A 20,208-nucleotide genomic window follows, 5' to 3' on the forward strand; every position below is an offset into this window, starting at 1 on the left:
AATTATTCTGGGGAATACTCCACGTTTTTGCCGAAAAAAACAGTAAGCCTATAGCCTTGGAATTTTCTCACAATGTGAGATGAAAGAACAGATTTTTTTTTGAAGGGTTCCTTACGCTATCCTCATGTATTTTGATCTCAGGAATCCGAATCTGCAAGCAAAATGATTCCATCTATGAAATTGATCGAGTTATCGCCAATTAATCGATCGAAAAAGTGAAAAATCAGAGATATCTCGATGGGATCTCACGCCAGCTCAATTTCATTGACGGCGTTGTGTTTATCACGCAATTTTACGTAGGAAAAGCGTCCTGGAATTATTCTGGGGGATACTCCACGTTTTTCCGAAAAAAACAGTAAGCCTATACCCTTGGAATTTTCTCACAATCTGAGATGAAAGCACAGATTTTTTTTTGAAGGGTTTCTCACGCTATCCTCATGTATTTTGATCTCAGGAATCCGAATCTGCAAGCAAAATGATTCCATCTATGAAATTGATCGAGTTATCGCCAATTAATCGATCGAAAAAGTGAAAAATCAAAGATATCTCGATGGGATCTTACGCCAGCTCAATCTCATTGACGGCGTTGTGTTTATCACGCAATTTTACGTAGAAAAAGCGTCTTGGAATTATTCTGGAGAATCCTTTACGTTTTTACCGAATAAAACAGTAAGCCTATAGCCTTGGAATTTTCTCACAATCTGAGATGAAAGCACAGATTTTTTAGTGTAGGTCTCCAAGTCTCCAGCTGATTTGCATTTCATATCCTAAGGAAGGGGAGAAATATTTTCAATATTATTTAGAAACCACGGCATATCTTGAACTTCAAGAGGGGTTTAAAAGTAGGGCTACCATGGGTTGTGGAATGTTTGCAGTTCTTGAAATGATACATGTACTAGGAAGTATAATTTCTCTTTCTCAAACTCTCTGTGTCGTTTCTAGAAGCAGAGCAACAACATGCTTGTGGTGGGCAGCTGGACCTTGCCCAGCGACACACTGGCAGTGACTTTCCGCCAAGGTACACAGGGGTGTAATAATAACATCTGACGTATACCGCAAGCACTCTGTCGTTTCAGCTTTGCATTCTTCCCTGGGACAAATACAGTTCGATCTGGAAGAATGGAACGAATAGCAGTGGTCAACGCTTTCAGTATTCATTTCAAAAAACAACCAAGTATGATAAGACTCTTCTATAGATCGAATCCAATGTTCTAGCCGTCAGTCTAGCCCCTCTGCTCTTGAGGATGCACTTTGATTCTTCTACTCCGAAATGGTGACATTTACTTCCAGTAGTATTCACTGCCGAAACAAATAAAAATCAACTAAATAAGCACTATACAGAAACTGTCACTGACTGAGCCTCAACGTCGTTCATTCGAATAAAGCACACCGCATGCCGGATGTTGGAAGATCATACCTTTACTAATTGTATAATTGAGTGTCAGCACGCATAGGAATCTCATCTGGTGCAAACGTCTGGGAGCTGTCATACAATCGTTAGAGTAGAGGTTGAGCATTCGCAAAATAACGTGATATACTCGCAGTGCCATACCGTTGATTTTCAAACGATTCCTGAAAACAAATCGATTATTATTTCACATGCTGAACAATTTCGCAAGACTCACTCAATGCACTGCTGTATAAATAATCTTTATTCGTCCGAATATACTATTAATTAACCCGTTTTAATTAATATCTGCTCTGCCAATTTGATTCATGTTCAATCCGGCGGCGGGGTCCATTTTGAACTTAGGGGACTATGCGCAAACGTTAGTAACTCGTCGAAATAGGAGACGAGTTTGCTCCGAGCTTTTTTGCGGCTTTCTATTGGTTCCAGGCGCCAAAAAGCATGATGGCGCCGGGCAACTAATAGGAAGCCGCGAAAAAACTCGGAGCTTAAAGTCGTCTGCTATTTCGACGAGTTACTAACGTTTGCGTATAGTCTCCTGATTCCCTGGCTCCTCGATCATCATATTCTCCTGATACCAAAATTCATTTTTCGACGTCCAATTTTCGCCCCGGCGACTCGAAAATCAGCCATATCTACGATTTTGCCCAGCGTCGAACCTTACGACCAAGACTTCTTACGACTTTATTGCGAGACTCTCTGCACAGAATTCAAGGAAATATGAAAATATACCATGGTTTATCATTAAACATTGTATAAATCCAGTAAATTGATAAATAAAACATTTCTTTACTGACGTATTCTCCGATGAGACGAACACGGCGGAGGTTATTCACACACCCGAACGTATATTATACTGTGTATTATACTTTGGTATTATTTGCGAATTCGTTTTCTTTCTACGAGCAGTTGTACCTTTATCAATATTATTTGCGCTACATTTTGTGTAGATTAAATAAAACGTATAGATAATAACTAATTAATAAACTGTCGATTTGAGGGGGCTTTTCGGCGAGGATTGAAAATGAATTCTAACACGTTATTGAGCATATTACATGGATTTATTGAATAGAAAAATGCATGTTCTCTGACAAAAGATTTTTTCTGAAGGGTTTATCACCATAGTTACATGTATTTCGATCTGAGGAATCCGAATCTGCGAGCAGAATAATTCCATCTATGAAATTGATCGAGTTATCGCCAATTAATCGATCGAAAAAGTGAAAAATCAAAGATATCTCGATGGGATCTCACGCCAGCTCAATCTCATTGACGGCGTTGTGTTTATCACGCAATTTTACGTAGGAAAAGCGTCCTGGAATTATTCTGAGGGATACTCCACGTTTTTGCCGAAAAAAACAGTAAGCCTACAGCCTTGGAATTTTCTCAAAATCTGAGATGAAAGCACAGATTTTTTTTTGAAGGGTGCCTCACGCTATCCTCATGTATTTTGATCTCAGGAATCCGAATCTGCAAGCAAAATAATCCCATCTATGAAATTGATCGAGTTATCGTCAATTAATCGATCGAAAAAGTGAAAAATCAAAGATATCTCGATGAGATCTTACGCCAGCTCAATCTCATTGACGGCGTTGTGTTTATCACGCAATTTTACGTAGGAAAAGCGTCCTGGAATTATTCTGAGGGATACTCCACGTTTTTGCCGAAAAAAACGATAAGCCTATAGCCTTGGAATTTTCTCAAAATCTGAGATGAAAGCACAGATTTTTTTTTTGAAGGGTGCCACACGCTATCCTCATGTATTTGGATCTCAGGAATCCGAATCTGCAAGCAAAATAATTCCATCTATGAAATTGATCGAGTTATCGCCAATTAATCGATCGAAAAAGTGAAAAATCAAAGATATCTCGATGGGATCTTACGCCAGCTCAATTTCATTGACGGCCTCTTGTTTGATACGCTTTTTTACGTAGAAAAAGCGTCCTGGAATTATTCTGGAGAATCTTTTACGTTTTTGCCGAAAAAAACGATAAGCCTATAGCCTTGGAATTTTCTCACAATCTGAGATGAAAGCACAGATTTTTTTTTGAAGGGTGCCTCACGCTATCCTCATGTATTTTGATCTCAGGAATCCGAATCTGCAAGCAAAATAATTCCATCTATGAAATTGATCGAGTTATCGCCAATTAATCGATCGAAAAAGTGAAAAATCAAAGATATCTCGATGAGATCTTACGCCAGCTCAATCTCATTGACGGCGTTGTGTTTATCACGCAATTTTACGTAGGAAAAGCGTCCTGGAATTATTCTGAGGGATACTCCACGTTTTTGCCGAAAAAAACGATAAGCCTATAGCCTTGGAATTTTCTCAAAATCTGAGATGAAAGCACAGATTTTTTTTTTGAAGGGTGCCACACGCTATCCTCATGTATTTGGATCTCAGGAATCCGAATCTGCAAGCAAAATAATTCCATCTATGAAATTGATCGAGTTATCGCCAATTAATCGATCGAAAAAGTGAAAAATCAAAGATATCTCGATGGGATCTTACGCCAGCTCAATCTCATTGACGGCGTTGTGTTTATCACGCAATTTTACGTAGGAAAAGCGTCCTGGAATCATTCTGAGGGATACTCAACGTTTTTGCCGAAAAAAACGATAAGCCTATAGCCTTGGAATTTTCTCAAAATCTGAGATGAAAGCACAGATTTTTTTTTGAAGGGTGCCTCACGCTATCCTCATGTATTTGGATCTCAGGAATCCGAATCTGCAAGCAAAATAATTCCATCTATGAAATTGATCGAGTTATCGCCAATTAATCGATCGAAAAAGTGAAAAATCAAAGATATCTCGATGGGATCTTACGCCAGCTCAATTTCATTGACGGCCTCTTGTTCGATATGCTTTTTTACGTAGAAAAAGCGTCCTGGAATTATCCTGGAGAATCTTTTACATTTTTGCCGAAAAAAACGATAAGCCTATAGCCTTGGAATTTTCTTAAAATCTGAGACGAAAGCACAGATTTTTTTTTTAAGAGTTCCTCACGCTATCTTCATGTATTTTGATCTCAGGAATCCGAATCTGCAAGCAAAATGATTTCATCTATGAAATTGATCGAGTTATCGCCAATTAATCGATCGAAAATTTGAAAATAATTTGAAATGCGTTGTCACATACTTGGTGATGTTTGTTGCACCCACGTTGCTTTTCTAGGATAAAATATACGTATACATCTGTAATTCTTCGAAGATGAAGTACGTACCCAGTTAGCAATCAGACGATCCTCCCATGAATGTCAAATCAGTCAAAGTGACCAAAAAAAGGATTTATGATCGTGCCAGAAATCTTCTGATCCGTAGTCAGACGTGTTATCCGTTGCGCTCGTTATCGACATTATGTTAAAAACAAACTAAGGTTGTTTATCCGAATGTTGTTAACTGCACAATGGAAGCAGTTGCATTCATAATCCGGTTGATGGCACCAGGTGTCTCGTAATTTAGATCTCGCGAATACCAGCCACAACGGATCGTATGGGTGCGTAGTGAGAAATTGTATAGCAGGACGTCAGTGTGGCGGTTGCAGGCGGGATGTCAAAAGGCTCGAAGTTGTTGGTAGTGTTGAGATGAGTTTTGATTTGGACGAAGCGAGAAATTGTTAAACGGGGCTGTGAAACCCAATCTACAAAGATCTTGTCTTAGAAAAAACGAGAATCTTACAGCTCAATAGGGAGGGGAGTTGTGGGTAGTGATAAATAGCTCGTAGCGTACCTAAAAAATTGTAGCTTAGTCGAGAAGAAGCATTACGATACGTAAATGTAATATATTTTTTCTAAAAATATAACGACGACTGCTGATGAGACGCCGGATCACGCGTCTTCGACAATCTGTAGTAGGTGTGTAACAATGGTGAAATACGATTAATTTATCGAAGCTTCTGTGTGACAAGAGAGGATCGAATCAAGGATGCAATACTCGAGCACACTCATTCCACTTTATTCATCTGGTAGCTGGTGATAAATTGGCTTCAGATTTTCTCAAAAGGTAGGAGGGAAGGTCCACTTTTAATAAAATTCGGCCTTTTTTCACGCGAGCAATACGTCTGCATCAAGCGACTCGCGAATATCAATAGTACCACATTCCGGATTCAACGATCTCGATTTACGTTTGCGTATGTTTGTACCACGTAGGTACATACCATAATTGAAGTAATCCAGAATTTAGGGGTCCTACCCACTCTCCGCTTCCCTTTCGTTGTTTGACCATAGTTTGGAGTTTCGATCTCAACGAGTTTCGGGCCCTGGATTCTTCCCTTTCGCTAGTGTCCTCTCGCCCCTGGTCTTAATCCGAATAAATTGGAACGAAAAGACCTAGCCCGAAAACACCCTGGTATAATTACGAATACGAACAAGTACGGTGGGACACGAGTCAGCTGTTTCATGAGCTCACTGATAAAAAAACTATCCAAACGTTTATGTTCGTCAATGTCGCAATTATTTTGGTGCTCTGCACTCCTCTTATATCACCTCTTTTCCTTTTTATCCAACAGATATCACGAGTACACGCTCCCGAAGATCGAAGATCCTGAAACTAATAGGGAAAAGAGGAAAGCTAACCGCCGCTTTGATAGGAGATGCATTGATGAACTTAACCTCGTTTTTGTCGGGCGATATTGCTGAGGAATCGCCGACTGACGGAGTAACCTACCACGAGACCAACTCCATCATAAGTCAGCTGAGCTCCTTCAATCTATCGGGTGGTACTCACCTCGACTATTTGGTAATAATTTAACGCATAGCGAAAAGGTATGCCAACTATGATATGCATACCTTTGCTGTGGCCGTAAACAATTTATAGAATATTAATGAAATGGGTCTGTAATTGTTGGCGCCTCGTTTAGAGTATCCCTTTTGCATGGCTCTTTTTTTCTACACCAATTTAACAGAACTGCTCCGCAGACATCCTGGGAGGAACAGCAGCAGAGAGAAACAGGATCTTGCCAGGATTCAATTTTGGTAAGAGCCATTGGATCGAGAAGGTGTGCCGACGGCGGACTAGGCCAACGTCAAGGCCAAGGAGCAGGGGCAGGAGGGATGCCTCGTACTAAACGGAGAGCGCCCTCCAGCACAAACCACCATCACCACCATCATACGGCTGCCGAAATGGCACCTAGTGCTCATGAGGAAGGCATGCCGAGGCATCCTACAAAAAGACTTAGGCATACAGGGTGAGAATAATTTTTAACATACTTAACGGATATCACCTGCAATTTATTTCCACATGTTACCATTCCATCATATCGTAACATTAAAAAATAATCGCAAGATCGTTTCAGATGATCAGTTTCTGTTATAGATAACTTTTTTAGATGATTCTATAGTTAGTTTATCTCATCAAACAGTGATTAGATAAGATTGTAGAAATAACAAGGTAAAAGTTTTCTAAGGTATCCATTTAACGGTCAGATGATTCTTCCATCTGTCAGTAGGAAATAGAGCTTTTGTCAAACCAAGCTGCTATTGTTTCTTCATTGCAAATATTTTCAATTTCTCAAGTTCCAGTTCCAGTTCTATTCTATCTAAATTGTTTCTCCATTTTTTCCGATTATTCACCGTAAGTGGTGAATACCCTCTTTTTTTTGTAATTAATATATGGTATCCTAATTAAAGATGCTGACGAAAAGTGGTTAGAATCAAATAATTGCGGATGAAAAAAATGAAAGCATTAATGTAATTATAACAATTCTTTTTTTAACCCTGCTTCAACACAGATGTTTTGGTGCAATCTTTATCAATGAGGATCATATACATCCATCTTTTTTATCATGAGCTTGCGTTACATCTATTTTATACATCAATCATCTTTGTCGCGTGTGAAATTTACCCATCCATTTGGTGATATCCTTGAAAAAAAGGTGAATTGTCTAACACAGTTGTGTCGCATGTGTCCTCACATACGTATCAGGTGACTCGTGTGTGCGTAAGCCAATTCCAAAATAGATTTCCCCTCGCGGTTAGAGGCAGTCTGTATGTTTCTGTCCCTTGCTCCTATCCAGTTCCCATTTCATGCAACTGATGCGAGAGTCTGTCGATTCTAATGAGGAAAGTTGCCAATCATATTTAAAAACATCGAAGCAGAGAGTAGATAATTATGAATTACGCTTGAGTTACAACCTTATTGAAAAGTGTGTTACTTAGTGCATAATAAACGATTTGTGACAGTGTATGGATATTCAGAGGTTCGTTCGTCATTTAGGAACCAAATGATATTTCATTTTGGCTAATATTGCCTGTTTAATCTTCTTCGAATAGTTAACATATTGGCAGTTTGTGATTTTTCATCTTCTGCATCTTTCAGGTTTTGTTCATCGACTTCTGATTATGCGAAAATTCTAGAGAGTCTATAAATAAGTTCCCAGGAGTATACTTTATTACGATTTTAGGTATCCACAGTTCCATCAATGATGTTTCTTATTTCTGCTTGTAAACAGCGCCAGACGGTATACAAAGACAGAAGATGTATCCAGCGCGTCATCATTTTCACAAAAAAGATGCGTGGCATGGTTTCGGGAATATACAACACCCGATGATCCGGACATGCTTGGCCCTGAAGGTATGGAGAAGTTTTGCGAGGACATCGGTGTCGAGCCAGAAAATGTTGTGATGCTTGTTTTGGCATACAAGATGAACGCACGCCAGATGGGATTCTTTACACTCAACGAATGGCTCAAAGGTCTATCAGAGCTGCAATGCGACTCGATGGCCAAAGTACAACAGAAATTAGAACACCTAAGAAATCTGCTTAACGAGCCGCACACATTCAAGGGGATTTACAGATACGCTTACGACTTTGCCAGAGTATGTTCCATTTCCACAAAGCGAATAATATGTTACGGACCTAACTTTGAAGTATTCTGAATTTCATTTCAGGATAAAGACCAACGTAGTATGGATATGGAAACGGCGAGAGTCATGCTCCAACTACTTTTGGGAAAACATTGGGCACTCTTTGCACAGTTTGCTCAGTTTTTAGACCAGTCCAAGTACAAAGTTATCAACAAAGATCAGTGGTGCAACATTCTGGAATTTTCACGCACCATCAGCCACGATCTTTCTAATTATGATTTAGACGGCGCGTGTAAGTGGTCATGTGATAATTTTACTCTCTGAATTTGATCGGATCGACAATTTAGTACCCTTATATGTTTTAATGCGTTGTTTCAGGGCCAGTCATGCTCGACGAATTCGTTGAATGGTTAAAAGGTCAGAGAGGAGAAGGTGTTACGTCCATAGAAACTCGCGGCAGCTGAAACACCCGATTACAATGACACCTCAGACAACAAAAACAAAATACTCCCATCTGCAAACTTGAAATACCTATTTCTTTCCTTTCCCCTCTGCCCTGCCCCCCACCTATCGTCCCGCCCTCACGGTGTATTGTAAATTGAAATGAATTACGACACGATAACAATACGTTATAATTTGTTGAATAAGAAGAGGTTTAAATCAATTGATTCTTCACCGATGTGTGAATATTAAAACTCTGGCGTCAGTGATTTGGGTTGTTATTATTTGACGGAAACAGTAGTTCATTTTGTTCGTTTCCATCTCTATTTGTCTTATTTCTTTTCTTACCATTTCTCATCCGTTTGAACTTAGTTTAATTACAGTCACTCAAATTTAACTCCATAGTACGTTTTAATATTCCAAAATCTAGTTACATACATTACGCTCCTTAGGATATTAATTAATTAATTGTAATGATTCTAATTAAAATTATAAATAATTACTTAAAAAAAATAGTTAGTAAAATTAGACAATTTTTTTTGAAAGTTAGAATTTAAAAAAAAAAAAAATCATAGAAAGTTGTTACGTGCGAATTTTTGTTTCTTTTTTTTGTGTCACAAAACTGTTTTCACATAGCGCTATTCAACGATCGTCGATATAACTTCATATTTTTTGATTACAAAGGCCTGATCCGAGATCATGATTCAGGATTTGGTTCAGTTGGAAAATAAAGAAATTTTCATTATGCTTTAGACGATTTGAAAATTGACAATTTTTATCATAATATCTGTCACTCGCTAGAATTAGCTTCACCCTTTTCCCGTAACCATCAAATCTTTCCCTCCGACTGTTTGTGAGATAGTATTCTACACAACGTGATGGAGTTCAAAGTTGGTGAAGATGATAAATAAACTATGGCAACGTTTTGGTCAATTTATCGGGAAGTGTTTTATAAAACATAACTGGAATAAGAATGAGCAATGGTACTTATATGAAATTATTTACAGTACCGATCAGCTTTCATTTTACTTCGACGGTCGAGCAGTGCTTCGTGAAGAGTTCCTTCGTTCTTAGCCTGCTCTAGCTGAGTGTGATTCTCCACATTTACCCTCAGTTTTTTGTCTTGAAACTTTTGGAACTTCCGCCTGAAAAAGCGATAGAGATTAGATAAACTTTATATGGCTTAGGAACCATCTCTACTTCTTAAATATTACGTACACGTAATTTATTTCAACTTCTGCTAGAGAACCTCGCTCTTCTGTCGGAACATCTTTGCTCGAATCCTCCATACGCTGGGACAAACTACGTATAGTCAGAATCTCGGCAGGCCCAGCTGTTGTTCTTTCGCATATTATATCATCGTCGTCATTTGCCACGGACATGAAACAACCGATGTTACTCAGCAAAGCCAATTTGCCATCCTGAAAAGAGGGCAAAGTATTGTTTTTAATTCGATCTGGGAACCTTACATCATTTGATTGGAACAGCAGTTACAAACTTGAAAGATTGGTTCCCATTGTTCCATAGCTCCAACAGCATCACTTCTGCCAATAACGGTGCCTTTTTTATCAACGCCGAGGTATTTGCCATAGCCAGATTTCAGAGCTATCTTAGTTTCGTTAACAGGAAATGCAGTCAGAATCTCTTCTGGCAATGGACCTTCTCCATCATTGTGAGGTCCACCCAAAGTAAATAATCCATTATCCAGAGCTTTTACGTAACATGAATTACCAAATTCAATAGCAACCGTCCCACTTATCTCAGAGACAGACTTTGCCTTCCACCAGCCTCCTGAATAGTTTATAACATTACAATTGTTACGTTTACATCCGACAAGATGTGAGTATGGTAAATACCGTGAAGTACAGCGTCATTATCCTGAACGTTTTTTGCTATATCTTGCTTGTCTTGTTTCTTGTGTTTACGCTTCTTTGACCTAGAAACAGTGTTCCTGAATCACAAAGCTGTTTGAAAGAATAATAGCAATAACCTTAATAAATCGCGCTACAACGTTGCGATTGGAATTGGAACTCAAGATACTTTGGTTTCTCCCCCTTCAGAACGAGCTTCCCGATACGGACCTTGTCGTACTCGGACATTGCTTTGATTTTGTCTGTTAGTTCTATTTACAACAATATGATGCACTCTAAACTAAATTTGATATTTTTGAAGTGAATCTTCTTTCCGGAAGTTCGGGCCTTTGGGCCCAATTGGGGTGGGCAGTAACTAAAACAGTACCATGGTGGATTGTACCTGTACTACACAACTAATCAGCCTTACCAATCGAGGGCAGCATCTCCTGGAGTTCAGCCGCCCTCTTTAGGAGTGCGAAAAGAGAATTTGCATCCACGCGTTTGTGGGGGGGGTTTGTATAATAAGTATTCCCACTATTAATTAACATTTTTATTTTTGTTTCAGGTCTACAGGCATGTTACTACTCAAGCTCGTGTGGTGTTATTTCAGCCTCGTGCGCGTCGTTGTTGCTGCGCATGCATGCCGATGGAGAGTTGCAGCTGAGGCCGTGGCGCTGCCCCCTTACGTTGACTTGAGGGGCCGCCATCACGTCTGTCAGCCCTGAAAACTGAACGACAGTATACCGAATATGTGACTGAACTGTGAGCAACTGTGAACCAAAAGGTTGTGAGCAACAGCTCTAGGCTGTAGTAAAGGACGTGGGCAATTCATCCGTAGCAATTCGTGTTGTTTTGATATCGGTGTGGTCTGTGATATCAGTGTTCGGTATAATCGAGTCATTCCGTTCGGTGGGATTTGCGCGTTACTGATTTGGAGATTTTATCTTATAAACATCTGTAGGTAGCCTCGCTTTGACCCTTGAGCAGAGCCTGGATTCCAGTAAGTGTATAACTTTTCCTGTAACCTATCACCTTGTTTAGTCTCATCCGAATTGAAAGTTTCTCCTCGATCACAATAGCCATATTTACCATTCAGAGACGCATACCTGCGTATCTCTTATTGCTCGATCCATCGTGTCACATTTTCCCGATAAAAAGTTATCATCGGTATGATCAAAATGATATCAAGATTCGCGTCAGCGAATCTCTGCCAAGTACCCGTAGGCTGACCTCTTACTTTTTATCTTTTCTATTTTTGATTAAAATTTTTTTTCCATTTTTCGACATTTTTCTGAAACTTCTGATTTTTTTCCGATTTTTTATCGTTTTTTTTTTATTCTCCCTGACTTGCCGATGAGACCTGTTAGCGGGCGGGCGGGCCAGTTATACTTGTAAACAACATGTCATAACTTTTTAACCAATTCATATTTTTTCACGCCCTTCACACCATCAAGAGATCTTTGCCACAGGACTTCACTCGTAAAAATTGGACGAAATCGGTTCAATAGTTGCTGAGTTATTAAGGGTTAAAGTTCCTGCAAAATCACATTCTTCTTCTTCGTCTCAGGCATTGACCACCTTTGATTTTTTCCAATAGATTTTTTTCCTGATGTACACACATTCACACCCGTGTCAGCATTACTATATAATAATATATAAAGTAATAAGGGGTACGCTCCACATGCACTGCATTAATAATAATAAAATAACATTAATATCTTCACAATGCACCGAATTTTACTCGTTTTTATTTTGAAATTGAAATTAAAAAAATGCCCCTGCCAAGTATGCAGCCATTGACATGATTTTTTGATATCGAGTAGGTACACAAACCAGCGCGGCCTGATTTCACGACGTATGCTTGCCGGGAGTTTGTAGTGCTCTGCATTATTATTGTCATCCATTGAGATTCAGATATTGTAAGTCTTTGAGACTTACAACAATTGTTTGAGATAACTTGGGCATCATTACAGAGATAATAATCTATTCCTGACGATTGTTTACAGGCTATAACAATTATGGCATCGAATAACCAACGGGCACCTTCGGCTCCCCTACCTCCTAGATGGTCCAATGAGAGTAAAAAAAATTCTAAAGAACAACAGCAACAGATACTGAGTCAATTGAAGGAGATGTTTGATTCAATTCTAGAACCAGAGATAATTTTGTCAGTAGTTCAGAATTGTCAATGGAAACGTAAGCGGTCACATATTTTGTATCAAAGTCTATCGAAGTGATAGATTTATTGTGTTTATGTTGCCTAGAATTCTTTTTATATAAAAATTTGATTTTTTGTAGTACAACCATCCATCAATGCACTGAATATGCTGTCGGAGAGCACAGAAACCCCTATTAATCGTATTGGTCAAAATGTGGGTTGGCCAGGCATGCCTCCAACTTCGAATTTCACTCCAAAAAATATAAACACTGAAGGACAGTCAAAGAATGAAAATATGGATAAAATAGACTACAAATCCAATGTTGAGTATGACACTAGCTTCTTGCATTTAAATGACCAGGAGCTCTTGAGACAGCAGGAGGAATCCCGCAAGTTTGAACTTCTCAAGAAAGATTTAGCTGAAAAAGGTTTTGCTTATTCAGGAGATAATGAAAATGTCTCAAAGCCAATGTACAGCACTGAAAACAACAAGATTCCAGCTCCAAAACTGCAGCAATTTGGCCATCTTTGGTCAACCTTACGGGCTCCAGAAAAACAAGAACCCTCAAAAGTTTACTTTTGTAGTGATGTTGAGAGCAACTCGACCGGTGGAATCCAAATCAATTCAACAATGAATCAACTCTGGATGCCAAACTCCGCAGAAGAAGAAAGAAAGGCTAACAGATATCAGTTTAATAACCTCTTTGGTCGCAAATCGCAGTTGTCACGTGATTTCCCACTCCATAAACTATCAAATAAAGGCATTATACCGAAAAACTCAAAGACCCAAACTTCGCAGTGTTCCTCTCCTCAGCAGAAGAATATCGATCCTGCTATCATCACATCTCGGAATGCTTCCGCGTTACCTTCAAAGAACTTGAACGGTATTGCGAGCCCAAATACTCAGCCTACAGAAGAGAATCCAAAGGGGTTTCAGTTTAATCAGTACGATCGATGCTCCTTCAACTCCGCTGAATATAATTTAAAAAATTTTCGTCAAGACATTGGAGAATCTCACCAGCCACCTGATGTGGTGCAACAGCAAGTTACCCAGTTTGACTCAAATTACGATATTGAAACTAAGACACGAACAACTGGTAGCAAGACAAATTCGCACAAGGGAGAGATGGAATCGCTATGTGGATTGAAAGTACAATATCGTCTACCAGGGTTGGAAAACAGCTCGGATGACGATGCCGATGTTGTGATAGAGGAAGAGACAACTGACTATCCAACGCAAATTCCATCTTTGGTGTCAGCTAATGTTTGCCAGTTCATATCAAGTTCAGCACCAAATACACCCGATGATAAGCGTCCTAAAATTCGACCTGCAAATAGACCCTCATCGCCAAAATCACCTCAATGCAATACATACGATAACACGTTGAAGAAAATCATTGCTTCTATAGTTCAGGGGCACAAAGTACTCATTATTCTGCGAGGCCTACCTGGAAGTGGAAAATCACATTTGGCAACCAACATTGTCAAATCTTCAGTAGGCGGGGATCCAAATCAATTCATTTTCAGTGTCAATGATTTTTTCGTCATGTTAGGAGGAGGTGTGTGTCAGTATGCTCACTCTAAGCTAATGGATGCCCACAATTATACTCAGAAAAGAGTTTGCAATGCTCTCAAAGAAGGCGTAAGCCCAGTTATCCTAAGCAATACCAACACCCAGGCTTGGGAAATGCAGCCATACGTTGTAATGGGCGTTCAAAACGGTTATCTCATCGAAGTTCTGGAACCCAACACTCCATGGTGTAGAAACATTAATGAGTTGGTAAAAAAAAGCACACAGGGTGTTTTGAAAGACACTATAAAACAAATGATGGATAGGTACGAGTGCAATATCACCAGCGCTAAACTCATTGAACGGTTTGCACTCAGTTACTCTTTGGATAACATTCCTCCTCAGCCAAGGAAGTTTCCTCCCCTGGGCCCTACATCGAGCGAGCCACAAGAGATTCACACCATAAGATATGAGAAGCAAAAATCCAAGAGAAATCGACGCAGAAAAAAGAACCTTAACTCTAATTTGGAATCGTCTAATTGTCTGCTCAGCGATTCGGATAAGAACATGAAACATGCGGAGAACTCTCTGAAGTCAAACAGCGGTGATGGCAACACTTTACAAAATATTGTGTCAAACGCCCTCATGTCTGAAAACGACACTCTGAATAAATCTCTGGTTGATTATTGCATCGAGACTGACTCCGGTGACGATTTAGACCCTGACCGGGTTCCTGCCCAAGAAAAAAATGGTGCAACACACAATTTACTCGGAACAAGTGAAACTGATCAATCTTTTTCCACCTTTGAAAACGAAGGTGGGACACCATCGCCAATAATATCGGACCCCCTGAAAGTGCAGTCTTCTTCAAAATTAAGGAACACGAAGAAAATTACCAATAATTCTCAGCAGAACCTGGGAGCTATAGGATCAGAAAGAAAGGGCAGTGTTACGGCAATTGATTGTGTTAGTCCAACAATGGAAAAAAGAGAAAACAAACAGGATAATGTCGAAAATGTGCTCTCCCAATGTTGGGATTTTACAATGCTTGTCAATGGGAGGCAAATACATAGTACCTCTCATTACCCTAAGGTGAAGCATGATCTTCCTGGGACGAACAAACCACAGAAGCCGACTCCCGACATTCCAACAGGCGTTATAATAACAGAAATTCAAGATGACGAATTTGGTACTTCTCCTAAGAAGTCTACAGTGTTGGAAGAACCCATGAATGAAGAAATGCCAGTTGAAGATCCTGACACTATAATGAGTAATATAATAAATAAGATGGATGCTTCTGAAATGGAGGCAACCCCATGCTACGAAAACATAGCTGTCGACAAAGATGTTCCAACAGAATCAAATCACACAGAGTCAGAACAGAGCTTTGAAACGGAGCGTAAAGCGTCAGAGTCGGTAAGCTCAATCGGCTCCATATTTAGTATGATTAAGAAATCCCTCTTGGGTCGGGGCTCAGAGTCCAAGCAAGCGCCTACACAAAACGTGAGGAGTGAGGAAAGTATGATGAAGTTTAAACGTCAGACAAATGATAATTCTCTGTCTGAAAATGACGCATACGAGAATGAAATGGCACACCGGGAACCCAGTGCCTTTGTTGTTATTGATAAGAAAGATAAGAAAGACGAAGGCTTTTCTGAAGTTGAAATATCTACTACAACAATTGACGATAGTCTGAGTACAAAATTGTCTAGAAATTCAAGTACTGCTTTGCCCACTGATGTCGAGCAAGATTCATGTCGGATATCAAATTCTGTCAGTTACGGTACCTTAGAAACAGACGCTGCAGAATACCTCGTTGACGATAACCTGTCAAAGAAACTTTTGGAAGACGAAGAAATGGCTGATAAGATCGCCTCTATCAGTAGCTCCAATCCAGAGGCTCTGTTAATTTCCAAAACACAAAATCAGACTCGAAATCCGTGTATCAATGCAAGCATAGATTCCGATGATGTTCTGATAAAAAATTCAGAAGAAAAACTTGAGGACGTCGGCAACAATATCTCTGAATCAATCTCAGCATGTTTGAAGTCTAATCAAACCACCCCCACCAAAGATTTAATTGACGCAGATACTGAGAAATTAGAAATAGTCAATGTAGTTGTTGAACCAAATACAAATTGTAAATTAATTGGCGAAAATCCCGAAGAGAAAGTAATGGGAGTTCTCAGCAATCAAAGCCAAAGGACAGAGCACATACTCCCGTTATATGACATTCTATCCGACGCAGTTAATAGATTAATCATACCAGAGATGCAAGAAAAACAGCTAGTCGATGACAATATATCTGAGCTATCATTCCCGGAAGAGGAAGCTAATACCATTCAACAGGTCCCAGTCTTTGATGGGTGCAATAATGAAGAAGAATCAAAATTTCAAGTGGCTGATGAAAAAACGCAAGCCTCTCAAAATTTGTCGTTGGATTCTAATACAGTCGAAAAAACTCTGCGTGATTCAGAGATAATCTCAGAGGACGAATCTTCAATGGAACAATGTTGTGAGGATTGTGATTCTACAGGATGCAGAACACCTGCCGAATGGCTACAAGGAGAAAACTCTGTGGATCTTAGTACAGAAAAAAATCAAGATCCAAGTCCACAACTCATAGTAGACAATATGAATCAAGTTACGTGGAAACAGTCTCCGTTTCCCATTGATGATATAACTTTAGGGCTGATTTCAAATGAAATCCCACCAGTTGTGAGCAAAATAGACTCTTGCACAAATACAAGCAATTATGACTTCAACGTTTTATATGTCGGTGGCACCTCAGAGCAAGAATATAAAGTTTTGAGTACGCAAAGCAGGACAATAAATAGCAATTCGTCACTAGTCTTGGAAGAAAAACCCCCTCTGAAACTGATGCTGGATAAAAGTTCAATGACATCGGTAGTGGATATCTTGAGTGGGGAGGAAAGTTTGGAAGTCAGAACGGAGGTTGAAACTATGAAAGACTTAGCTGAGCTCATAGAAATGTTTTCCAATATTCCTTCAGAGGATATCACAGAGGTTTACAAAAATCTCTGTAGCTCAGATTTCAACTGGGCGGTAGACGTGCTCCTTGACGGAGTTCCCGAACACGTAACTCGGTACACGAAGATTGATTCGCCTAAAATTAACATTGAAAAGCGAACCTCTACTTCAGAAGCTAAAGATACTGAGAGCGAAAATTTCACATCCTCCAAGGAAAGGCTCGACAGATCAAAACAACAATCCGGCAGTTTGGAATTACATGACGGTGATTCTAAATCGCAACAACAAAATTTCAGTCCAAGAAAAAAAAGAGATAAGCACAGAGTATCGGAGGAAATCTTAGAACTCAAACGACAAATAGAAGAGAAAATGGTGATAAATGAAGCCAGCTACAATCCACATATACTGAGAGTCAAGAGGTGGAAAAACGGGAAGCCAGATATAGCAGTGGAGGAGAATGCAGAGACACGAACAAAAAATACCATAGAATTCTCTTCCCAACTATCTGTGGACTACGAAGAGAATGCATGTGAAACTCAATCACCAAAGACCTCAGACAGTGCAGACGATTTTACAGAAGATGATATCGAGCCAGAGGAGATGATGGAGTTGAATTTAGGACAAAATTTCATCAAAAACCTGGAAACTGAGTTTGGAGATTCTGATTTTCAATTTCCTGATGGTCTTTTTCCTGTCATTCAAATAAAGAAGTCCATGGCCCAGCAGCTCCATGCACTTTGGATCGAAAGTATGGAGCAACAACTCCATGCGCAGCAAGAACAACTTGATAAAATGATTGAGAAAGGTGGAAATCTTGTACAGTATTTAGCTTCAAATACGATCTTGACCCAATTATAAGACTACTTTCACAGATGCGGAATATGCCAGATCACTGGAACAGGAGGAAGCTCAGCATTGTGTGGAGCCTGTGGTTCCAAATTTGTCGGAGATAATGGATATGGAATTGGCTTTAGCCATATACAACAATGACTTGGTGAGTGGAAATTATCCAGTGATGTTGTTTTATTTTCTATTACTTACACGGAATGTATTTTTAGAAAAATCGGCAGAAACTAGAAACTTCTAACGATTTGGCATCCCGGCTAACGCGAAAAATGCTCCATGAGATGTTCATCGATCATGATCCGGAAACTTTAGATGAAATTCTCAATGCCCATAATGGAAATTTCAAGGAAACGCTAGACATCCTTGAAGCGAGCACTGGACGAGTCGTAGACCGGAATAATACTTTACAAAAGCAAAAAAACCTCATCGACAGGGCCAAAAAAGAGTCAGCCCAATCGGTTGAAGTCGAGGTAAAATCTCGAAACTCATAATCCATGAGTCCGTAATCGAGTCTATTGGAATCAGTCAATTTTATCATTCTGAAACTACTCCATAGATGCATTTGAGAGCGTCGGTCTTTGCTGCCAAAGACACTGACCTCAACTACTCTGGTAGTTCTGATTTATCGCCAATCACATACGAGGCGGCATTAGAGGAAGCTCATGCATCGAGGAAAGATGCGCAACATCACCTATCCTTGCGCAATGAGAATTTTAACAAAGCAACTGACGCGTTTAGGAAAGGCAATAGGGAAGTTGCCGCATACTATTCCCAAATGGTTGGCAAATATCTCCGTGGACTTATCCTGATCATCCATTCTTTCAAGATTATGTAATTTAATTTTATTCCAGGCAAAGTTACATTCTAGAAAGATGGAATACGCAAACGCGACAGCTGCCAATGCTTTTCTTACGGCACAAGACTATGTGATGAACACGGACAATACTTTAGATCTCCATTATCTTTATGTAACAGAAGCTCTCCAGGCGCTCGAGGTCTTTCTAGATCATCAAATATCAAGGCTCAATGGCGGAAATAAGAAGACTAAACATTTGTATATAATTACTGGAAGAGGCGCAAGGAGCAACCGTGGATTGAGTAGATTGAAACCAGCTATCTCCAAAAAGCTTGCCTCTAAAAACATAAGGTGAAAAAATTGATATTCACTAAATTTTTGATACGTTAAAAATCGTGGAATTGATTTTAGTTTTTTATTAAAGATTCACCGAGGAGAACCCAGGGTGTCTTAAAGCCGTAATTCATAGACGGAGTAACACGGGAGGATAAATGAACCTGTGAACCATTTTCAGTGTAAAGGATTCTTTGTACGGTTTGAAATTGAACCAAGGAATTTTCATCTCTCGCTGCCCTTTTACAGTTTGGACGTCTTTTCAACCAGGAAGCTATCATTGAACTCACTACGTAAAAGTATTTTTTTACCTATGATTATTGTAAAGTCTATCATACATGTACTATACTTTATTCGATGCAGAAAATCAACGAACTTTTTCATAATACATTTTACTGTTATTTGTTCTGAATTTTTTTCAAAGTCGTATTCGTCGTATCGTTTTACATCCAATGCGACATTAAGGTACTGAAAATTAAATCACTTGAACTTTTTTTTTTCTTATTGCACACGACACCGTCGAAATGGGCAAAGTACGGACAAATTCGAAATCGTGTGAAAACTTTGCTATTTCATTGTTTACATACATAGTGGATACAATTGTATAGAATATGTATTGAATAAATGTTTAGAAAATAAATCCAGGGACGCACTGCAGATTGAACAAAATGGTTAGATAGTATACGGTATTCTCGTTGCAGCATCAATCGCGTGCGTTGATTCAACAGTTATTTACTGGTAATTTAATAGCATCAATTTTATAATTGTATTATTTAGTGCTTTCCAATTTTTCTTGATTATCATACATTGTTTTCGAACTAGGTCTGATTTTTTTTGCAGGAATTACGCTACTGGGTGTAGTACTGAGCGAAGCGTATTCATGCTTCGCAATTTTCTTAGCCGGACTTCTAGCTATCGGAGATTTAATGCATGGAATTGGTTTTCGAGCAGTTGAGTCGGCGGGAGTTCCTCGCTCTGTTATAGTGGCTAATCTAGTTTTCTGCTGACGATTGCCACACAGCAATGCCTTGGAGTCGCTTATTTGTGCTATATCAATCCTCGAAGCTCCT

At 39.4% G+C, this 20,208-nt stretch overlaps 3 protein-coding genes and 2 long non-coding RNA genes across 13 annotated transcripts; 2 read left to right on the forward strand and 3 right to left on the reverse strand.

Annotated features, from left to right (window-relative positions):
• Positions 1-424: 424 nt before the first annotated feature.
• Positions 425-1,795, reverse strand: LOC125501929. 2 transcript variants are annotated; one of them, XR_007279669.1, is made up of 5 exons: positions 1,681-1,795; positions 1,418-1,572; positions 853-1,299; positions 563-767; positions 425-464 (listed from the first exon to the last, which is right to left on the reverse strand). It is a non-coding gene; the product is annotated as an uncharacterized LOC125501929 (long non-coding RNA). The 2 variants fall into 2 exon arrangements; XR_007279668.1 differs by having other exon boundaries at positions 428-464; positions 1,626-1,785.
• Positions 1,796-4,092: 2,297 nt separating this feature from the next.
• LOC125501760 lies at positions 4,093-4,932 on the reverse strand. The gene is made up of 3 exons (XR_007279387.1): positions 4,547-4,932; positions 4,235-4,450; positions 4,093-4,136 (listed from the first exon to the last, which is right to left on the reverse strand). It is a non-coding gene; the product is annotated as an uncharacterized LOC125501760 (long non-coding RNA).
• A 29-nt stretch (positions 4,933-4,961) lies between these two features.
• LOC105689745 (DCN1-like protein 4) lies at positions 4,962-9,403 on the forward strand. Of its 7 annotated transcripts, none has more exons than XM_012407001.3 (6): positions 4,962-5,261; positions 5,915-6,144; positions 6,324-6,592; positions 7,856-8,222; positions 8,295-8,502; positions 8,589-9,403. In XM_012407001.3, the coding sequence occupies exons 1-6, from the start codon at positions 5,222-5,224 to the stop codon at positions 8,672-8,674; spliced, it is 1,200 nt and encodes a 399-aa protein (XP_012262424.2). In that variant the 5' UTR covers positions 4,962-5,221; the 3' UTR covers positions 8,675-9,403. The 7 variants fall into 7 exon arrangements, with proteins under 7 accessions (XP_012262424.2, XP_012262425.2, XP_012262426.2 ...); XM_012407002.3 differs by having other exon boundaries at positions 4,963-5,409; XM_012407003.4 differs by lacking the exon at positions 4,962-5,261 and adding an exon at positions 5,634-5,776.
• Positions 9,202-10,889, reverse strand: LOC105689747 (protein FRG1 homolog). The gene is made up of 5 exons (XM_012407008.3): positions 10,692-10,889; positions 10,508-10,587; positions 10,150-10,442; positions 9,870-10,072; positions 9,202-9,796 (listed from the first exon to the last, which is right to left on the reverse strand). The coding sequence occupies exons 1-5, from the start codon at positions 10,748-10,750 to the stop codon at positions 9,649-9,651; spliced, it is 783 nt and encodes a 260-aa protein (XP_012262431.1). The 5' UTR covers positions 10,751-10,889; the 3' UTR covers positions 9,202-9,648.
• A 174-nt stretch (positions 10,890-11,063) lies between these two features.
• Positions 11,064-19,778, forward strand: LOC105689669. 2 transcript variants are annotated; one of them, XM_048658412.1, is made up of 9 exons: positions 11,064-11,504; positions 12,328-12,423; positions 12,511-12,700; positions 12,803-17,968; positions 18,036-18,157; positions 18,222-18,479; positions 18,566-18,787; positions 18,861-19,156; positions 19,230-19,778. In XM_048658412.1, exons 3-9 carry the CDS (start codon positions 12,523-12,525, stop codon positions 19,294-19,296), a joined length of 6,309 nt encoding a protein of 2,102 aa, XP_048514369.1. In that variant the 5' UTR covers positions 11,064-11,504; positions 12,328-12,423; positions 12,511-12,522; the 3' UTR covers positions 19,297-19,778. The 2 variants fall into 2 exon arrangements, with proteins under 2 accessions (XP_048514369.1, XP_012262266.2); XM_012406843.3 differs by lacking the exon at positions 12,328-12,423.
• Positions 19,779-20,208: the final 430 nt, after the last annotated feature.

Source organism: Athalia rosae, chromosome 7 (assembly GCF_917208135.1).
Source record: "Athalia rosae chromosome 7, iyAthRosa1.1, whole genome shotgun sequence".
Lineage (NCBI taxonomy): Eukaryota > Metazoa > Arthropoda > Insecta > Hymenoptera > Athaliidae > Athalia > Athalia rosae.

Coding starts and splice junctions, on each gene's coding strand:
- LOC105689745 (XM_012407001.3), top strand. CDS start 5,222: ATGAGACGCCGGATCACGCGTCTTCGACAATCTGTAGTAG. Junction 5,262..5,914: donor TCTTCGACAATCTGTAGTAG/GTGTGTAACAAT, acceptor TTTATCCAACAG/ATATCACGAGTACACGCTCC. Junction 8,223..8,294: donor ACGCTTACGACTTTGCCAGA/GTATGTTCCATT, acceptor ATTTCATTTCAG/GATAAAGACCAACGTAGTAT.
- LOC105689747 (XM_012407008.3), bottom strand. CDS start 10,750: ATGTCCGAGTACGACAAGGTCCGTATCGGGAAGCTCGTTCTGAAGGGG. Junction 10,073..10,149: donor AATGGGAACCAATCTTTCAA/GTTTGTAACTGC, acceptor CCCTCTTTTCAG/GATGGCAAATTGGCTTTGCT. Junction 9,797..9,869: donor GAAGTTGAAATAAATTACGT/GTACGTAATATT, acceptor TCGCTTTTTCAG/GCGGAAGTTCCAAAAGTTTC.
- LOC105689669 (XM_048658412.1), top strand. CDS start 12,523: ATGGCATCGAATAACCAACGGGCACCTTCGGCTCCCCTACCTCCTAGA. Junction 12,701..12,802: donor TCAGAATTGTCAATGGAAAC/GTAAGCGGTCAC, acceptor GATTTTTTGTAG/TACAACCATCCATCAATGCA. Junction 17,969..18,035: donor TGATAAAATGATTGAGAAAG/GTGGAAATCTTG, acceptor CTACTTTCACAG/ATGCGGAATATGCCAGATCA.